Source organism: Periplaneta americana, chromosome 13 (genome assembly GCF_040183065.1).
Source record: "Periplaneta americana isolate PAMFEO1 chromosome 13, P.americana_PAMFEO1_priV1, whole genome shotgun sequence".
NCBI classification, from domain to species: domain Eukaryota; kingdom Metazoa; phylum Arthropoda; class Insecta; order Blattodea; family Blattidae; genus Periplaneta; species Periplaneta americana.
Window position 1 is genome coordinate 117,884,878 of NC_091129.1, and position 21,951 is coordinate 117,906,828.

The window sequence follows — 21,951 nt, forward strand, 5'->3', positions numbered from 1 at the left end:
ATAATATCTGACGTATCTTACAGCGAGATTTTAATTCTCTGTTCGTAATTACACGTGTAGAGGGCGATATCTACCCTTGTACGCATTTCTTGGGGAGTAATTTACTCCACGCGAACTTGATTTAAAGTCCGATATTACGTCTCATATAAGACCGATGAGTGTGGTCAGTCGGTAATTAAACAAAATTCTCCACACGTGAAGGCAGACCGAGATCTCGTGGGAGATTACAACGCTATTTACGTGAAGGAAATACTCACGCGAGGGTTGCATGAGAGGGCTGGTTGTCGAGATAAACTAAAACTCAGGGCGATTTCCAGAGCCCGGAATTCTAAAAGGTTGCCAACTTTCTGACGGAATTTTAATGTGAATTGTTAGAGGCAAGGACTTAGCATTCTTCATAATGGAAATTTTCGGACGCCTAAGACAATAATAATAATAATAATAATAATAATAATAATAATAATAATAATAATAATAATAATAATAATAATAATAATAATAATAATTTTTATTGCTGGAATAATGATGCAACTAGTAATAAAAATTATTATCATTATTATTATTATTATTATTATTATTATTATTATTATTATTATTATTATTATTATTATTATTATTGATAGAATAAAGATGCATCAATTAAACGCAGAATAAATATGGGAAATGCCTGCAATTATTCGGTTAAGAAGCTTTTGTCGCCTAGTTTGCTGTCAAAAAATCTGAAAGTTACAATTTATAAAACAGTTATATTACCGGTTGTTCTGTATGGTAGTGAAACTAGGACTCTCACTTTGAGAGAGAAACAGAGATTAAGGGTATATGAGAATAACATTCTTAGGAAAATATCTGGGGCTAAGAGGGAAGAAGTTACAGGAGAATGGAGAAAGTTACACAACGGAGAACTGCACGCATTGTATTCTTCACCTGACATAATTAGGAACATTAAATCCAGACTTTTGAGATGGGTAGGGTATGTAACACATATGAGCGAATCCAGAAATGCATATAGAGTGTTAGTTGGAAGTCCGAAGGGAAAGAGACCTTTGCAGAAGCCGAGACGTAGATGGGAGGATGATATTAAAATGGATTTGAGGGAGGTGGGATATGATGATAGACACTGGATTAATCTTGCACAGGATAGGGTTCGATGGAGGGCTTATGTGAGGGCGGCAATGAGCCTGGGGGTTCCTTAAAAGCCATTTGTAAGTAAGTAAATAAGTAGGAATAAAGATGCATGTTATATTTTTATGTATAAAAATTATTCTGGCGTCCTTAGAAAGAGTACATACTCGTGCTCAGGGGGCATTCCATAATATTTTGAAACAAGTATTTAATTGTACAAATCTAGGTTTAAGGAAATCTAGCTTTCGAGTAATAAATCCAAGGGAAAAATTGTTCCGGGGCCAGGTATGAATCCCAGGATCTTTGGCTGAACGCACTATCGCTCTACCGACTGAGTTATTTAATCAATCAATTAACAAAGGTGAAAAGGCGAAAATAAATACATAGATTTTATATTTCCTCCCTAAACAACAATTTTTTTAAATAAGAAGCAATAGCAAATTGAATGTTTGGTATTATAGCTGTTATTTTGTTATAGAGCCTTGGACCGGAGTTACTACTCAATATGAAGCTGGAACAGGAAATCCCTAATCCTTGAATGTAGTAGAAGATTGAACAGTATGTGTAAGGCAGTAAATCTCATGTCCCTTCCTATCTTTGAGTTCATTTTAAACTAAGTTGGCCGCGTAAACAAATATAATCATATTTTCTAGATACTCGTAATTCACATGTATCTTGAAATATTATCCCTCACAGATTTCCCTTTTGGAAGAGTGCCTTTTATTTCTTAGAAATCTCTTATGAAATTGTCGATATTTGTTTTGGGTATACCTCTTACTACTTGTTTATGGTGTTCATAACATTCATTGTCTAATGTGTTAACTGTAGACGTTCGCTCACCTGCCGCGGAACCTGTAGGCACACTTGATGTTCTTGGGGTAGCTTGACGGGTAGCGGGGCGAGTAGAAGCGGCCGTGGGTCAGAGAGTAGTTGCTGCTTATAAACTGGTGGTCGCACATGGTGCCCGGTAGCTTCTGGCCGTCCGTCTGGAACATGCCTGGAAGCCAAGATACACAAAAATGAGAATAACGTTTGGAAAATAAACACTTTTAACAATGGTGTTTTTTTTTTAAATAGCCTGGGTTAGGGATTTCAGTAGTAGGAGCAATAGCCATCTTCATGTTATCATCAGCATGACCATCACCATTTCCAAAGGAATACCTATGGAATGTTAGAAGAAAGTGTATGCTAGATAAAGAGGTTGTTAGGTTCACGGAGTAGACATTACTATGAAATAGCTTAAATGTGAATAGAACGTTATTTCTTATAAATACAGCATTTGATTTAATATGAAGATCAGAAAGGTGACCTGGCGCAGCCCAGTCTCGAAAAATAGTAGCTATCCTGATGCCGCTAGGCCAGAAATACACTCCTGACTTTTAGAATACACATACAGGACGCAGATGAATAACAAAAGAACTGCGAAGAACTGATAGTATGAAATTCTGGTATCTTACGTATAGAATGAAGGAATGAATGAATGAATGAATGAATTAATTAATTAATTGATGAACGAATGAATGGATGAATGAATGAATGGAATGAATGAATGAATGATATATTATTGGATAAGGAGGCAAATAAAAAGAAACAAGACAAGCAGACTGAAAAGCTACCGACAGATTAACTCACACACTGACATTAACAGAGACATAAAAGACAATGACCGATTAACATACGTACAGACAAAAAGACACATTGAGATATTTAGAGACATACCTGTTATCAAACACACAGACAAAAAGACACAGTCACAGATTAACATATACAAAGGATACACTAACAATTTAATCGATAATTAAATTTTTTGACAGATTAACAAACGCAAAAAAAAAAATTGACATACCATATTAACGGACATAGAAGGAATAAAAGATACAGTGGCAGGTTTATCGACAATAATCAAGCAAACAGATACATTGACATATTAACAAACATACAGACAGATGAAAACATATAGAGACAGGTTAAATTACAATTAAACAAGGAGACATAGTAGCATATTGACAGATATAGATAGACTGAAAGATACAATGACAGGTTATAATTAAACAAAAAGGCACATTGGCATCTTAACAGACACAGACGGACAAAAAGATACAGTGGCAGGTTAACTGACAATTAAACAAAGCGACATATTGGCATATTTAGAGACATAGAGAAACAAGATTGTGACAGATTAATTAAACAACATATTTGCATACTAAGAGATATAGACAGACAAAATGATACAATGGTAGGCTGACAATGAAAAAAAACAACAAAAAAACACACTGGCATATTAACAAGTATAAAGACAAAATGATACATTGGTATATTAACACACAGACAAAAAGATAGTGACGTTTAATTGACAACTAAGCCAATGATTCATTGTTATGTTAACAGACAAAGACAAAAAGATACAGTGTTAGTTTATTAATTGACAATTGAACAAAAATATATATTGGTATAATAACAAAGACAAAAGAATACAATGGCAGATTAATTCACAATTTAACAAAGAGACGCAATTTCATATTAACAACATAGACAGACAAAAAGATACAGTAACTGGTTAATTGGCAATTGAACAAAACATACTGGCATTTTAACAGACATAGACAGACAGACAGACAAAAGGATAATCATAAGTTAATTGATAATTAAACAAAAATATAAATTGGAAACATTGGCATATTAACAGAAATAGACATACAAAAAGATACAGTGAAAGGTTAATTGACAATGAAATAAAATGACACAATGACATATTAACAGACAAAGACATACAAAAATGCAGTAATAGGATAATTGAAAATTAAACAAAAATACATAATGGTATATTAACAGGCACAGACAAAAAATACGGTGGCGAATTAATTCACAATTTAACAAAAAGACACAATCGTATAATTATTAAGAAACATCGACAGACAAAGATACAGTAACTGGTTAATTGACAATTGAACAAAACACACTGATATATTAATAGACATGGACAGACAGACAAAAAGATAAGTCAGAAATTAATTGGCAATTAAACAAGAATAGACATTGGCAACATTGGCATATTAACAGACGTAGGCACACAAAAAGATACAGTGACAGTTTAATTAACATTGAAACAAAATGACACATTGGTATATTAACAGGCATAGACATATAAAAAATACAGTGTTAGGTTAATTAACAAAATGAAACAAAAGACACTTTGGCATATTAACAGAAATACAGAGAGATAAAAGAATGTTGGCAGATTAAGAGAGACACAGACAAAAAGGCACAATGAGAGATTAACACAAAATGATACATTAGCAGATTAACAGAAATTACGACAAAAAAACAATAACAGATATTTAGACAACACAAATAAGTTTAGTGATACTATGAAAAGACATTTATTTTGAAATTAAACGAGATACTGTTAAATTAACAGGCATATAGATAGAAAGATACATAGAGAGATTAAGAGAGACATAGGCAATATATAAAGTGAGAGATGAACAGAAAAATACATAACAATTTAGACACATAAGATTAATAACCGTACAGACAAATGAACATGCACATGTGCATAGACATTCACATAGAGTCTGTCCCTCATACAATGACTAATTGACTTATTGTTTTTAGAGATTGATTTATTGAGCTACATTTCTATATTCTAGAGTCTAGTGACTAGACAATGTTCATAAAATAATGTTTATTGTCGCAGTAAATATAGACACAAAGAAATTTAGTGAATTCTGGAATTTAAGGAAATCCTTTAAGCAATTAATGACAGAAGAACAAGACGAACCTATGGAAAACCTGCATATATCTTCAACTTCCATTACGAATATCACATAAACTATCAAAGTAATGAACCGGTCTACCAGTTATCTACTGGTTTCATTCTGAAGAAATTTTACAAATTTTACTGGTTGAATTTCAAAAATTAAAATTCAATAATAGCTACCTCAATTAATTGTGAACAACTTGTAGTACCAGTCCCGACTCTCAGGTACAGGGCCTGTGTTTACATAGTGAACTAACAAGGGAGCACAGTCTGTACTAATGAACAAACAGAATGGGCGCCAAAATCTGCATAGGGAGATGTTTTTACAAACCTGCATAAATGCATGAGTGTGTACATATGCTGTAACCAGACACCGCATACTTCCGCTTGTATTTTATTTCCCTTAATACAGGACTTCATGTTGTTAATGTTTATTAAACAATGCACATTTCTTTCTTGGGTTACACAACAGTATCAAATGATCATTAAAAATATATGTTTTGTTTCACATTTGTTTACCCAGGTTCCTGCAGGATCCAGAAATCAATATCAAAGACTGGTTCCATGTATAAATTCCATCGTATATGTGCGTATATATGCACTTGCACATATAGCCTATGTATTTTACAGGTAAGATAGACGACATAAAAGAGTATGAGGGAATGGAGGTACAGCTCCATGCTATCATGACCTCGGCACTATTTAGAACAGGCATATCACAATGGGTTATGAAATAAAGTTCTTTTATCTATGCCATAATTGATACGGAAAAACATGTTTTGTTTGTTTAGTCCACTGTACGAAGACAGGTCTGAATCTCACAAGTGATACTAATATGGCATTACTTATGAGGCAACTAGGTTACGAGCGCCACCATCAAACTTACTTGATATATAAAAGATATATAAAAACAATTAATACATGTAAAATATCCATCCATTTATTTTTTATTTATTTATTTATTCGTTTATTCATTTATTTATTTATTTATTTATTTATTTATTTATTTATTTATTTATTTGAGAATTGCAGTTCTATTGAAAAATTTTAAGTGACCATTTTAAAATTATTTTTCATGAACACTTTATCTTTATATGGACATAACGTTGTATTTGTATACCGAAGAAAGCTGATTTTATATGCATTTAGATGAGCACAAAACCGTTTTTTCATGTTCGTTGGTTTGTTAGTTATGACAAAAAATTGTTGAAAGTACGTTTAAAATCTAATCTTTCCTTTTTTCAAAGTAAGAACTTAAAAACCTTTAAATATGAAGCTTCCTTACTTTGCACAAGTTCATTTTTTTATACAAAGTAACATGTACAGCAAGATTCATTCAAATTGATCAAGGTCGGGTTGACAATTATACTAAAATGTGGAAATTTGAGTGGGCAGACTTTACTTCATATTCACAAAACAAGAAGAGATGCTTTTGATAAACATTCGAGAATATTAACTTTACCTAGAAACCTTTATTTTTTTTTTAGTTTAAACTAAATACTATTATCCATTTTTAAGATAAAATTATTCATAGGAATATTTTTCAGTTCCACAAATAATAGGCGTACCTTTACAGTAAAATGATTAGTATTATTTACTTTCTTCTCTTCTCTATTCCTATCATTTAATGGGTCTGACTCACAATGGTTATGAATGCAATTTATAATATTGATGGTGATAATACTGGTTGTAGTGATTTTCATGGAGAAGAAAAGGGTTATTATAATTGTATATTAAATGTAGTTCAAATATTCATGGTGCTGGTGACGTGATTTTGATAAGTATGATGAAGCAGACAAGGATTATGTTATTTTGGTTTTACTTTAAAAGTATCAATTGTGCTGATAATAGTGGTGGTGACATTATTATGATGCATATAAGAACTATGTTACTTCGAAGAATTTTGAATAATATAGATGAGAGTAGTGCAGACGATTACCATGAAAAATACTATGATTATGATACTTTGATTATATTCCAGAATATTGATCACGGTAATGATTATAATGAAGCAGAGAAGAGTTATTGTACTTTCATTTTACCTTAAAACATTGATCATAATTATGATACATTCATTGTAACTTAAAATATTGATGATAATTTTAGTGGTTGAGATGATTGTGATTAAACAGACTATGATTATGATACTTTCATTATATTCTAAAATATTAATCATGGTATTGATTATAATGGAGCAGACGAGAGTTATTGTACTTTCATTTTACTTTAAAACATTAATCATAATTATGATACATTGAATGCAATTTAAAATACTGATGATGATGATGATGATGATGATGAAGATGATAATGATTATGATGATGATGGTGATGATGATGATGATGATTATGACAGCGATGAAGATGATTGTGATGAAACAGACTAGGATTGTCTACTTTGTTATATTTCAAAATATTGATCATGGTGTTGATTTTAGTGAAAAGACAAGGATTAACTTATTGTACTTTCATTCATTTTAAAATATTGATTGTAATTGTGATACAATGAATGTATTTTAAATACTGATGATGATGATGGTGATGATGGTGGTGGTGGTGGTTGTGGTGGTGGTAATGGTGGTGTTGGTGATTGTGATGAAACAGACTATGATTATCTACTTTGATTACATTCCAAATATTGATCATAGTGTTGATTATAGTGAAACAGAGAAGGATCATTGTAGTTAGATTTATTTTAAATTATTGACTATAAATTATGATACAATGAATGTAACTCATGATGATGATGATGATGATGATGATGATAGTGGTGGAGTTTATTGTGGTGAAACAGACTGTGATTATATTCCAAAATATTGATCATGGTGCTGACTGCTGACTATTGTGAAACAGACAAGGATTGTTGTACCTTCATTTTACTTTAAATTATAGATTATAATTATGATACAATGAACGTAATTTAAAATACTGATAATGGTAATGATTGTGGTGGCGATGATTTTCATGTAACAGGCAAGAAGTATGATCACTGAATATAATTTTAAAATAATTTTGATGGTGCTGATAATGGTGGTGATGATTATTTGAATGATGAGGTAGGGAAGGATTATGACGCTTTAATATAATTCAAAATGTTGATGATACAAATATTAGTGGTAGTGAAGTAGACAAGGATTGTGATACCTAGAATACAATAAAATTTAGTGATTATTATGATGACGTAGACAAGGATATTCATTGACTGAATTCATAACATTGATGGTGATGATTATGATCAATCAGACAAGAATTATGATTCTAGGAATAAAGTCCAAAATACTGATGACTGTGGTGATATTGGACGTAAAGATTTGGCCAAGCAGATAAGTACAGTAGATTATGATACTCTGAATATGATTTTAAATAGTGATGATGGTTATTATGATACAGGCATGCAATATGATACTTTGTAGAATATTGAATAATATTGATGTTGGTGATATTAGTGATAGAGATGATTATAATGATGACACAGACAAGAATTTTGATACTTTGATTTTACTCAAAAGTATTTATTATTGTAATATTGACAGTAATGATAGTTGTGGTGGTGATTATGCCGAAGCCGAGAGGGATTAAGATATACTATTTCATAAAATTTCAATATTAATGATATTGATGACAGTGGTGGTGATGATAATTTTCATGTATACAAAGATTATAACACTTGGATGAACATTAAAAATATTTATTAGGGTCATGACATTGGTTGTGATGGTAATGATGAAAATGATGGTGGTAATTATGATGGTGAATATGTAGAGGTTGTGATGTGGTGATTGTGGTTATGGTAGTATTTATGATGGTAATGACGGTACAAATGATTGTGATAGTGGCGATTAAGAGCCAGAGTAAGGTAATCAATAGGAGGTAGTGTGGTAATTAATGATGTTTATACAGGTCACAATGAAGGTAAATATAAGAATGTAATGTAGGCTATGTTTTTGGCGGTGTTGATTTGTAGTGATGCTATTAGTGATTTGTTGAACTGTTATAATGAACTTTATAAGGAAAAATTGCTTCATGTGAAAATTTACATGGCTATATCACTGGTGTTATTTATTGTGATATTGACAGCGTTTATGGTAACAGAAATGTGGTAGAAGGTATTTGTTTACCAACTTAATCATTCCATCATTTAATAATGTCACAATTCTCAATCTCCTGTCACTTGACCATCTCCTCTTCTAACCCCTCTGAAATTGTCACATTCCTCGGTTTCATGTCTAGTTACCCCCTCATCTAACCCACTCTAACGTTGCCACATTTCTCGGCCTTATATCACTTAGTTATCCTCTCATGTGGCTCACGCTAACCTTGCCACATTCCTCGACCTCATGTCTCTCAGCTATTCTCTCATGTGTCCACTCTAACCTTGCCACTTTCCTCGAGCTCATGTCTCTCAGCTATTCTCTCATGTGTCCACTCTAACCTTGCCACTTTCCTCGAGCTCATGTCACTTACCCACCCCCTCATGTAGCCCACTCTAACCTTGCCACATTCCTAAACTTCATGTCACTTAGTTATCCCCTCGTATAGCCCATTCTAACTTTGCCACATTCCTCAGACTCATATTCCTTAACTACCCCCTCATGTAGTCCATTCAAACCTTGCTATATCCCTCGGCGTCAAGTCACTTAGCTACTCCTTCATTTAACCTAATCTGATTTTGTCATAGTTCTCAGACTAATGTCATATACTGTATATAATTTATATGCTTGTTTCCTGTTGAACCAATTACGTTCCCTATTCCACATGTTTACTTACAACACCAGAATCAAGACCAAAGTAACACAAAAAACACAACGTGCAGTGTCGTACAAGTAATACAGATTTACGAGATTTGCATAATACTTAAACATTCACGTATTCAACCATTTACGACTGGAACTAATAGCACACAAATTTTATTGCATATCGGACGTCACTCACCTTTTATAGATATTATATAGAGAACTTTCAATATTTCATCTCTAAGTACAGCCAGTGGCTGTTTTCTAATATTTTGGAAACGAATAAAAATACAGATACGAGATATCGTTTGAAGAAAACTAAAGTAATAACATTTCATCTTTCGAGCAATAAATAGAAGATGAAGTATATATTAAGAAAGTGAGGTTATTCTGCGTAACGTGGGCACATGCGCCGTCTAACCTCAACTGTTTTTCCTTCTTGTGCTGCCAGCATGAATTCATGAGTATATTCAGTTTATAGCATCTTGTGGCGGGTTATTCGAACCTTATTGATAGGAATGATAGGTGTAGGCCTACATTTCTATTACTTATTAATTACGTAGAGTCGTGGTTTAAAGGCATCATGTTTAGGACCATCTTCACGGAATGCGTGTTGGTTGAAGTCTTCATGGGAGTAAATTCTTCTCATTAAATTTGGGCCAGTGTGTCGAACAGGTGCCAATTCAGCATCGAGATGAATTTGCGAAGCTACGAAATAAATCGAAATCCCGTTTAGCTAAATGACAGGAGGCCGAGAAGTAAGACAAAGTTACAGTGGGTTACATTAAGGGATAGATAAGTGATTGGAGGCTGAGGATTATGACAAATTTTGAGTGGATTTTATGGAGGGATATTAAAGCGACAATAGGTTAGAGTGGGTTAGATGAGGATATAGTAAAGCGAGAGGAAGCATGACTGACAAGGTTAGAATTGATTACGTAAGGGGATAATTGATAGGATGCTGGGGACTTGCAATTTACACTATTTTCAATACATCTTACATTATTCGTGTTGGTGATTTTTATTCAGTATTACAAAGTTAGAAAATAACATAGCGAAACTTAAATCTGTTATGCTCTCAACCGCCTTTTATTGACTTATTGCTAGACTTCCGGGTACTCAACAATTTATTGATTTACAAAATGAAGAAAAGTAAATGCCTTTCTGTCAGTTATATTCAATTCAATTTATTAAGCCATTAAACATACAGTGATAGGCTTCGTCACAAAAAACATACATTTGAAAATGCACATATAATTGAAAACAGTAATTAGAATGAAAACACAGAACATTTTGAAACTCTAAAATTAATGAAAATACTTCACTCTTATGTAATAATTGTAACTAATCTAAATAACTTTTTGTATTAAAAAATAATTTCGTATGAATTTATGTTAAGAAACTCATCTACAGAGTAGAAAGGATTAATTAAAAGCCAATTATAAAATCTAGCTTTGAAACTATTGGTTAGTAACTTATAATATTGACTGGGAAGCTTATTATATAATTTCATCCCCATGACAGAAGAATTTGTACTAGTTTTATGTAATCTACAGTATGGAATATTAATTTGTTCACTATTTATAATTTCATGATCATGTATATTGGCTATTAATGAGTAATTGTCTATATTTTGTAGAGTGTAAAGGACTAGGCAGTATATATATATATATATATATATATATATATATATATATATATATATATATTTATGACAGTTAATATCTGTGATTGTTTGAAAAGAGGTCGACAGTGTTCAAGATAGTTTGATTGACATAGAATTCTAATGGCTTTCTTTTGCAAAATCAAGACACTCCCAATTTTGCTACCATTTCCCCAGAAAATTAAGGCGTACCTAATTATCGACTGAAAGAACGAAAAGTAGGCACATCTTAAATAATTTTGAGAAACACAAGTCACTAATATCTTCAATAAATATATAACTCTTGATAATTTTGTGCATATATATTCGATATGTTTTTCCCATGTTAAACTGGAGTCTATAAAAAGTCCTAGAAATTTGGTATAGTTTTGTATGTTGTCCTTTTTTATTACATGATTTAGGGTAAAAGTTATGTTGATAGTCTTTTCTTGATTAAGCAAAGAACCATTAGATTCAAACCATAAAGCCATCTGTGATAGAATATCATTGGTTAGAGCATGTAATTCATTCAGAGTAGAGCTAGAACATAAGAATGTAGTGTCATCAGCATACATAATTGTTATAGCTTTAACGAATTTAGGAACGTCATTTATTGCTACTAAGAATAGCAGTGGACCAATTATTGAGCCTTATGGAACACCATAATGTATACTGGAGAGACTTGATCAATTTTCACCTATTGAGAATAATTGCCTTCTACCATGAAGATAGATTCTAAAAATATTTAGTGTATTCCATAAAATTCTAATTTTGAGCCATGAAAGAAATGGTTTCACTGGATAATAAGCCTATTATATTAATTCTTCTTCTGTACATAAAGTTACTTCGATTCCAGTTTTTCATTCCATTACAAAAGTGTGCATATAAAGTTAAGTATACAGTGTGTATATATATATATATATATATATATATATATATATATATATATATATAAACAATTCAAACCGAACCTTACTGAGGTTGCTAAGTGACGACATATTATAATTTTTTAGTAGGTTATTTTACGACGCTTTATCAACAGCTTAGGTTATTTAGCGTCTGAGTGAGATGAAGGTGATAATGCCGGTGAAATGAGTCCGGGGTCCAACACCGAAAATTACCCAGCATTTGCTCATATTGGGTTGAGGGAAAACCCCGGAAAAAACCTCAACCAGGTAACTTGCCCCGGCCGGGAATCGAACCCGGGCCACCTGGTTTCGCGACTAGACGCGCTAATCGTTACTCCACAGGTGTGGACCATATTATAAATAAAGAGCTACTAAATGGCGAAATGGAGGACAGAATAGTGAGGAGGGTGGAATTGGCGAGGAAGAAAAGCGCTAAAAAAGTGAGTGCAACAAAGTCAGGGGTGACAAAAGTGATAGAAATAGAGAAGAAAGTGTTAAGTGAAGAAGATAGTGTAAGAGTGTAGTAAGATAGGCATACAAACAATGAATAAAAGAAAATTAGAGAGAAAGAATATCTGAACAAATTTGAAGTGGAAGAGAGAGAAATTGTAAGTGTAATTAAGTGAATTAGATATTTCATGTTTTTCAATGTTGTGGGTTGGGAGTAATATCAGGGGTACTATAACTGTAGGAGTGTTATAGAAATGCATTTATGGAAAGAGGTAATAAAAATAGGAAATTTAGGAGTGGAGTGAAGAGAGAAAGTTAAATACATAAATAAATGGAGGACAGAATAGTAGGGAAATAGTAAGCGATGTGGTATGAAATAGAGAAAACAAATAATTTCAGAGAAAAAAAAGCTGGAAAATTATGATTAAGAGTAGGTAGATCTGAGAACAGAAAATAAAATAAATAAATAATATAAATTATTAAGGAAGGGGATATGCAATATTTAATAAAAAAGCGAGAAATGGAAGGGAGATAATGTAGATATGAGAGAGAGAGAAAGAGAGAGAGATTAGAATAGGATAGATAGGGAAGAATAGATAGTAATTTATTTAAAACAGATGAATAGGAAGTAATCAGGAAATACTTGGCAAATGAATGTATTAATACAAAAGGGTGGTATGTATTAAAGGGATGGTGGATCGAAAAGCAGAAATGTGATGGTCCACATAACTATGAATTGTAAAGCTGGCTGACAAATAAATATCATATCACATAATATAAATAAAAAACACTTTAGAATACGACTACCGTCTTCAGTTTCATATTCGCTATTAGTTTATTAAAACAAATGAACAAATATAAAGTTCCTTACGTCAGTCTTCAGTAGTCTGGGTTTTAAAAAGAAAGAAAGCTTCGAGCTGGTTTTATATGCTGATATTTTTACTTCTTGTCTCTTAGACTGAAGTTTCAGAAGATTTGGTTCCGTGCCATGAAAGTTGGACTGGAGTAATAAAACTCAGCTCTTTTTAATTAGTGTCAGCTTCCACAGACGTTCACCGTGTGATATATTTTTCAGGTTTACCCCGAAAGCAATTATACAGGAATAAGATTTCTGTGTGTCTCGCATGATCTTGTGAAATGCACGAAAACCCTACGTTGGATAATGATAATATACCACGGCATACAAATGATTACGATGTTAACGTCATGTAGCACTCTGGGAATTGGAATGGAACACATTTTCATAAACGCAATACTTCAGAAAGTGGCAGCGTACAGCGAACCAAGTTCTGACAGCACTCGTGAAGACTACTTCACTTCAAGGTCTCAGGAAAGCTAGAATTATATCAATGTGGATTGCTTCTAAATTCAAAGAACTCGTGTTTTACATCAGCCTCTGGTCAAATATTTTACTTAGCAAATATATTCAGTACGTACTCCAGTAAGTACAGGTACCCATAAATCCCTGTAGTATTGTATTTATTTACATTCCATGGTATTCGTACATTGCTTCACAGCTAGAATATGGCACATGTGAAATAGTACATTATGCAACGAGCCTATAATGGTAGTAATTAACACGGGAGTATGTTTGTTTATGAAACGAGCGCAAGCGTGTTTCATAATTTTCATACGAGCGTCTTAATTACCATTATAGGCAAGTTTCATACGACTTTTTATGCTCAACCATATTTATAACTTGAAATTATTCATAAGTATTCATGTTATGGTTATGTAAGCGAGGAGCGGAACTGACCTAAATTGTGAGATGTGCGCAGACGCGAAAGTATTGATTTTTTCCAAGGAACGAATGTCATTGACCTTGATATATTCTAGAGAATAACATGAACATTAATCTTGATATAACCTGGAAATTGATTTAGAATTGAAAAATGAGATGACAAATTGAATTTATTTGAATATTATTTACAATTAACGCTAATTATTATAGTAACAGAACATAGCCTTCTGCGACAGTATTGGATTTCCAGCCTCCGTGACGTTTCGCTAGTTGTCTTTCGATTGCATATCCGAGAATAATCGATACTTGCGCTTTTATAATGTTACAATGGTGATTTCTCATTGGCTGAACAACTGAACTATAATGAATAGGTGCACTTTAATGAGGTGCATTAAAGGGCTACTACCAGGTGTATAATTACAACATTTCGGCATGGTCGAGCATAAAAACCTTAATAGTACTACTACGGGAATTTTACTTGAAGCAAGTAAAGAAATAGGTTTGGAAGTAAATCCCGAAAAGACAAATTATGTGATTATGTCTCGTGACGAGAATATTGCACCAAATGGAAATATAAAAATTGAAAATGTATCCTTTGAAGAGGTGGAAACATTCAAATACCTGGGAGCAACAGTAACAAATAAAAATGCTACTCGGAAGGAAATTAAACACGGAATAAATATGGGAAATGCCTGTTATTATTCGGTTGAGAAGCATTTAATCGTCCATTCTGTTGTCAAAAAATCTGAAAGAATTTATAATAACAATTATATTACCGGTTGTTCTTCATGGTTGTGAAATTTGGACTCTCACTTTGACAGAGGAACATAGGTTAAGGGTGTTTGAGAATAAGGTGCTTAGGAAAATATTTGGGGCTAAGAGGGATGAAGTTACAGGAGAATGGAGAAAGTTACACAACACAGAACTGCATGCATTGTATTCTTCACCTGACATAATTAGGAACATTAAATCCAGACGTTTGAGATGGGCAGGGCATGTAGCACGTATGGGCGAATCCAGAAATGCATATAAAGTGTTAGTTGGGAGGCCGGGGGGAAAAGACCTTTGGAGAGGCCGAGACGTAGATGGGAAGATAATATTAAAATGGATTTGAGGGAGGTAGGATATGATGATAGAGAATGGATTGATCTTGCTCAGGATAGGGACCAATGGCGGGCTTATGTGAGGGCGGCAATGAACCTCCGGGTTGTCTAAAAGCCAGTAAGCAAGCAAGCATGTATTATTATTATTATTATTATTATTATTATTATTATTATTATTATTATTACTGTGATGATGATTATAATTTCTTATATGTGCTGTATATAAATATTGTTCAATACATCTAATTTTAGATATATTATTATGTCATATTCATTAGCATATATTAAATATAAATACTACTTAACATTATAAGATTACAAAAGTTGTTAATTTTGGAAATTGAAAATTCGTTATCCTACTTATTGCACACTAATTTCATATAGCGTAAAATAACACCTGTCACCATGGAGACAAAGGCATTCTCTCGTCATCTGTTTCTACAACATCCGTTCGCAGCTCATAAAGGACGTGCAATTACTGTAACCAACAGCAGTTTTCGTCTTAAGCAAAGCCACCTAATAAACTGTAATTTATCGCAGAAGCAGAGAGCTCTTTGAGAACTCGGTAGCAAGTATTGCATTCCAGCCTTTATTAGTTGAAGACTTGGAATTGTCTCCGAATTCCTGGGGAGTCCTGGCCAGTTTAAAATTAGCCATCCATGCAGAGCAAGCATAGCTATCCGATGTTTCAAACGGGGTAGAAAACCCGAAGTAACGGTGACAACCACTCTTGCAGACAATTGATGGAGTAGCCGTCAGCAGCCAGGGTACGTATATGTATTTTTTTTTACGGTTTGGAGTAAATAGTCAAGTAGGACTCGTGTGCACACGCTTTCATTGTCAAGGAAACCAATTCTACGACTGCAAACAATAATCTAGAAACTAGCTGCGAAATGAGTTTGTCTTTTGTTTTTTGTAAGGGTTGTTTTGTATGCTAATTCTCGCTCGAAAAACCGGCTCTCTCCCGTCTGCGTAAAACTGCGTCTCTTCTCGAGAGAGATTTTTTTAAAGAGAATGTTTGTATAATACAACATCGAATTTTCAGTCGATAAAATTCGAAGGCAGAAGAAAGAAATGTGTATTCGTATATATAAAAAGTAGATAAACTTTATTACTAATATTCTAATGTACACACCAACTGGCAAATAAGTGCAAGACTACTTCAAATATCAATATATCCAATTTAATAATAATAATAATAATAATAATAATAATAATAATAATAATAATAGTTATACCTAAATTAAATTATTAAACTCGATCACAATTATAACTTCAATTTGACTGCGCTCGTAAGAAATCGTTCAGCCTTTTCTTGAAAGTGGTTATTGTCTGGCAGCCCCTAATCTTCTGCGATAGAGAATTCCATTCACGTGGGACTGAGACAGTAAAAGAGGATGAATAGTGGAATGTTCTGTGGGCAGGAATTGCTAGGATTTGGCTCTCCTGTGACCTGGTGTTTAGATTGTGATTGGAGGATAAGTAGTTAAACGGGGAACAAAGATAATTTGGAGTAGAAGTGTGGAGAACTCGAAACAGAAGAGACAGCGAATGAAGTGTTCTACGGTTACTAAGTTGCAGCCAGGATAAAGATTTGAACGAGGGTGTAATGTGGTCAAATTTGTGAGCATTGCCGATGAATCTGACACACATATTGTGCACACGCTGCAGCTTGTTCGAAAGGTCAGTTGTCAAGTCTGTAAGTATTACGTCGCAGTAGTCAAACAGTGGTAGTACGAGGGTTTGCACTAAAGTCTGTTTTAATTCTGGCGGGAGGAAGTTTCTGAATGGATTAAGAGAATGCATGGTATAGCACACTCTCTTGGATATTTCCTTTACTTGGCATTCCCAATTTAAATTTTCGTCCAAGAAAATGCCGAGGTTTCTGACGACGGAATGGTACGGAATAGTGGCATTATTTACTGTAATAATTGGGACATGTCTGTTGTTCATTGTGTTTAGTAGTCGCTTATGTCCAATTATCACAGCTTGCGACTTACTAGCATTTAACCTAAGTCCGAACTTTTTCGCCCATGAAGAAACTTAATTCAAGTCATGATTAATTTTGCCAATATTTGCATCAATTTCGTCTGGTCGGGAGTGTATGCAGGCTTGTAAGTCGTCTGCGTACATGTGATACTTGCAGTAAAGTAAGTTTGTAGTCACGTCATTAATATAAATGGATAAAAGCAGTGGTCCAAACACTCATTGAAACATTATCACGTGATTGTGCGCATTTCCTAGCAGAGTAATACTATTTTTTATCATATTGACGGATCTTCTTTGTCAAACGGCAGTGAATCCGCAGAGGTTTTTGTTGAACACAGCGAAAGTAAAATAAAAATAAAGAAATATTTAACATTTCCAAAAGCGTTAAGCTAAGCTTTACGAATATCACATTAGAATTCTAACACACAGTGAAGAATAATTTAATTAGGTTATTAAAGATAATATTAGATATGTTAAATTAACAATTTTTTAAATTTATTCCGTTAAATAATGAAACTATTATGGTACCTACTTTACCTTAGTGACACGTTTCGGAGAAACTTTACGCCATTTTCAAGTAGTAATGAGGTTTTGCGCTTTCTTAAGGTTTCTTCTCTCTCTTTGTCTCTTGATGAGGAAGTGTGTCGGGAGAGCTAGTGTTGTGTTTCCGCTTGGTTGTGTTGTGTCCAAAGAGTGTGCGTTCTGATATTTAGTTTAGTGTTGATGATGTGGTTTTGTACGGCTATTTATTCTGTACAATAAACTCCAACCACAACTACAGCAATATAAAAACAACATGGAAATTCTGCACAGAAGAGCCAGAAACTAAACATACTAGAAGAATACGGAATATACAGGGTGATTCATTTTTACGTGTAAATACTTTGTGTGTGTAATGTAGGGGTGAAACTAAGACTAAAAATTTCTATACAACTTTTTCTTAAAACCTTTAATTCCAGAGTTAACGCCATTTTTCGTGGAACTTACGCTCCCAAACAAAGAAAGGATAACACGCCAAATGTAAACTAATTATCACTTTCGTACAGTGCATTTGGACTTTAATACAAAAATAACCAAAGTCACTAAACCCATATCCTCGGCAGTCCACTTATCCACGTTTTGCGAACTAAAGCCAAACACAGTAAAAAATGTAAAGCAATTTCTTCTAGACTTTACACATTTGCACAATTCTTAGTGTAAAGCATGTTCAATGTGCTGTCCCTCAACTTGAAGAAGTCCAGACGGTTCATGTCCGGTGATCTGGCTGGCCAAGGAGTTGGCCATGCGCGGCCTACCCATTGACCTGGATACGCAGCATTGAGATACGCCCTTACGTTGAGGCAGTAATGCGCAGGAGCATCATTTGTGCATAAACCATAAGTTCACTCGCGTTGCAAAAGGGATATCATGCAGCAGACCATGCAATTCGCGTTCCAAGAATGCGCGGTAGATTCCCCAATCAACCGCGGAGGTAGAACTCGAGGTCCGAGTAACTGATTCCCCACAATACCACACCAAATGTGAGGGAGAACAGCAATGCCTATGCAGTTACTACGACGTAGATCCATCTACTAGAACTCTGAAATTAAAGGTTTTGAGAAAATGTTGTATATAATGTTTTAGTCTTGATTTCACCTCTACAATACACACACAAAGTATTTACACGTAATAATGAATCACCCTGTATAGAAACACAAAAACACATGCACAATACTGGGTGTTCAGTTCAAAGTGTGTCATGGCTAGCTGTATGTCGTCATATGGCTAGCCGATGAGCCTAGAGAATTCAACCTTCCTACACTTCCGCAGAGGCGTATTACCTATGCGCTAGAGAAGTTGCCTAGCAAGTACGGTGTTCATTCAGAAGAGAACTTACCGATGCGTACGGTAACGCCGGTAGTGGCAGGAATGTGACTGTTTGGAAACACGTACTGATGTGAGTTTTTTTCTTACTGTCGGGATGTGGGGAGAGAGTTAAGATGATACTTACGTACAGTATTTGTTGACATTAACTTGGACGGTCAACATGGACACGGAGCATTTGATTTGTGTTGTGGAATGTTGCGGTACGCAACCGATGATAACAAATACCCTGCGTACGACTTGCCCGCGCAAAACACAATTCGAAAGAGGTTATGGTAGCACACAGACCGTACAGACCGCCATCTATTGCTACGACATTCAAGTTATACCGTACACGTTCTCAAGTTCAGATTGAACGCCTTGAATAATAGGCAACTTCTCTGACATACGCGCTGAAACTCGCTTCATATCGCTGACTCACAACAGTGACGTCATGACACACTTTGAAATGAACACCCAGTATATTGCCAACAGTTACTACCTTAATTTCAGAACGTACATCCTTTTTGATACAGCACTGCAAATTGCAAACACACCACCACCTCCACCCCACATTTCCCCTCAAGACATCAACAAAGAAGAAATCAGAAGAAAGTGAAAAACATCACAGTTTTCTACTTGACCAGCATTCTTTAATCTTTCCTCTTTTCCGCCTTTCTTTAGTCTCCGCACACAGTTCATAAATATTTAGTCCCATGTATTGAAAACAGTTCTTCACTAAACGCTGCGAGTAGAAAATGGCGTAAAGTCCCACCGAAACTATTCACTACTGTAGTTTCACTATTTAACACAATTAAGTTATAACAGTTGATAATTCAACAAGTTTTATCATTAGTGATAGGCTACACAAGTATTGAAAGGGCTAACTAAGAATGAATATAAGTATGCACTACTATTAAATTTGATATACACAAAAAATTTGTTGAAAGGCTTTAACAAATACTTTAATTCTAAACAATTGTTGGATATAAATAATATTAAGAATTAAGTTCTTAAATTAGACGACAAAGATCTTCACAACTGAGACAGGGAGATCAAAAACCCACTAACTCCAGTTTTTGACAAAATTGAGTTATGGGCTGGATGTTGCTTTCTAGTTTGTCCCGCATGCGTGGACGGCAAGAATACACTAATTTCGACACTCACCTCCATTCTGGGGGCTGTTTTAAAATTCGTGGAAGTCAGAACTCCACTTACTTCATGGAATAAGAGAGTTTTTGCATTCCAAGCTTAATTTCCCGGTAGGTGGCAACACTATCGCTCATCCAGCTGAGTAAAGTGATACGATACGGTATTCAGAATGTCACAAAAATCTATGAAATCCATGTAAGTAAGACTATTAAAGGCACAATATCGAGTCGATTTAACTTCCAGAAACCCAATACAGATGCATCATTTCCCAGTCAACTAAAATACAATTCAGCATTGCCATTGAAAGAAGAAAGCAAAAGAAGTTGCAAAATTTAATGCAGTTTATTTCTGAGGAAAGTAGGATGAATTACCAAACTCTGTTTGCGGACAGTAATAATCTAGAATCTAGATGCACAGGAAGGACATGAGAGTGAGAGAAAAAAACAGAATCTGTAACATGAATGAGACTGTGTTAATATTTTAATATTGGTTGTGGTTTAATTTGTATATTTTGATGTGCTTTATGGTAATTTGTGATTTTCTGTCTCATTTATTTGAAATTTAAAAAAAAATGTAGCAATGTTAATCTTAATAATAAACTTCCATTTTCTCGTATATTCCAATGTTTCATAAGGAAATTATGATATACTTACCTCTTTTTCTTCACATGGCTCATATTTATTCACTTTTCTTAATCCATACACTATGGAAGTCAGAAAGCTTACTAACTCCAGCAGTGTTTATTTCAAATTGTAGCGTAAGATAATGTAAAAATTTAGGTTTTGAAGTATTTAATTGATATAAACACGTAATTTTACACAATATTAATAGATAAATGTATAATATTTGAAGTTAGTAAGAGAAATAATAAGTTTTTCTGTCTCCTGTAACATTTGGTTTATTGGAGTTAGGGAGTTTTTGATTTCCCTGTCTCAATTTGAGAAAGCGAAGTACAGCTATTATATTACAGGTCATAGAGAACCACAGAAGTGCGGGAGATTAAAACTCCGTTTTCATACGCTCGGAATTAATAGCAGCATGGATGTAAAACCTACATAGTCCACAACTATGTCCCCAAGAAAATAACCTGGTACTCATTTATGTTAAGCTTATATTCTATACTAAATGAACAATAGGGTCATAGGTTAAACGTACCAACGCTCTCCCACTGAGCTACCCGGGAACTCTACCCGACACCGATCCAATTTTTCCCTCTATATCCACAGACCTCAAAGTGGGCTGACAACAGTCAAGCAAGCAACATTTGAGTGCACACTAACTCTGTGTGACTTTAAATTGTGGTTTTTTCTGTTACGTACAGTGACGTGTATTATGCAAATTAAGCTTACAGGAATAACTCCCTGGAAAGTTAATTTGCACAATAGGGTCATAGTTCATCTGAAGAGAAAATTCAGGACTCCATCAGAAATCGAACCCCCAACCTTCCGACTTGTAGCGTCACGCTTTAACCGCGAAGCTACCATCCACCTAGATATCGAAGTGCTTTCAC

The 21,951-nt window shown here is 34.0% G+C and overlaps 1 protein-coding gene across 1 annotated transcript in view; it reads right to left on the reverse strand.

Annotated features, from left to right (window-relative positions):
• The window catches only part of LOC138711652 (procollagen C-endopeptidase enhancer 1-like), a 1,452,145-nt gene that overhangs the window by 209,550 nt on the left and 1,220,644 nt on the right, over positions 1 to 21,951 (reverse strand). Inside the window, exon 5 of the mRNA XM_069842784.1 lies at positions 1,963 to 2,119. Within this exon, the coding sequence (XP_069698885.1) occupies positions 1,963 to 2,119 (157 nt within the window). The remainder of the gene's footprint in view (positions 1 to 1,962; positions 2,120 to 21,951) is intronic.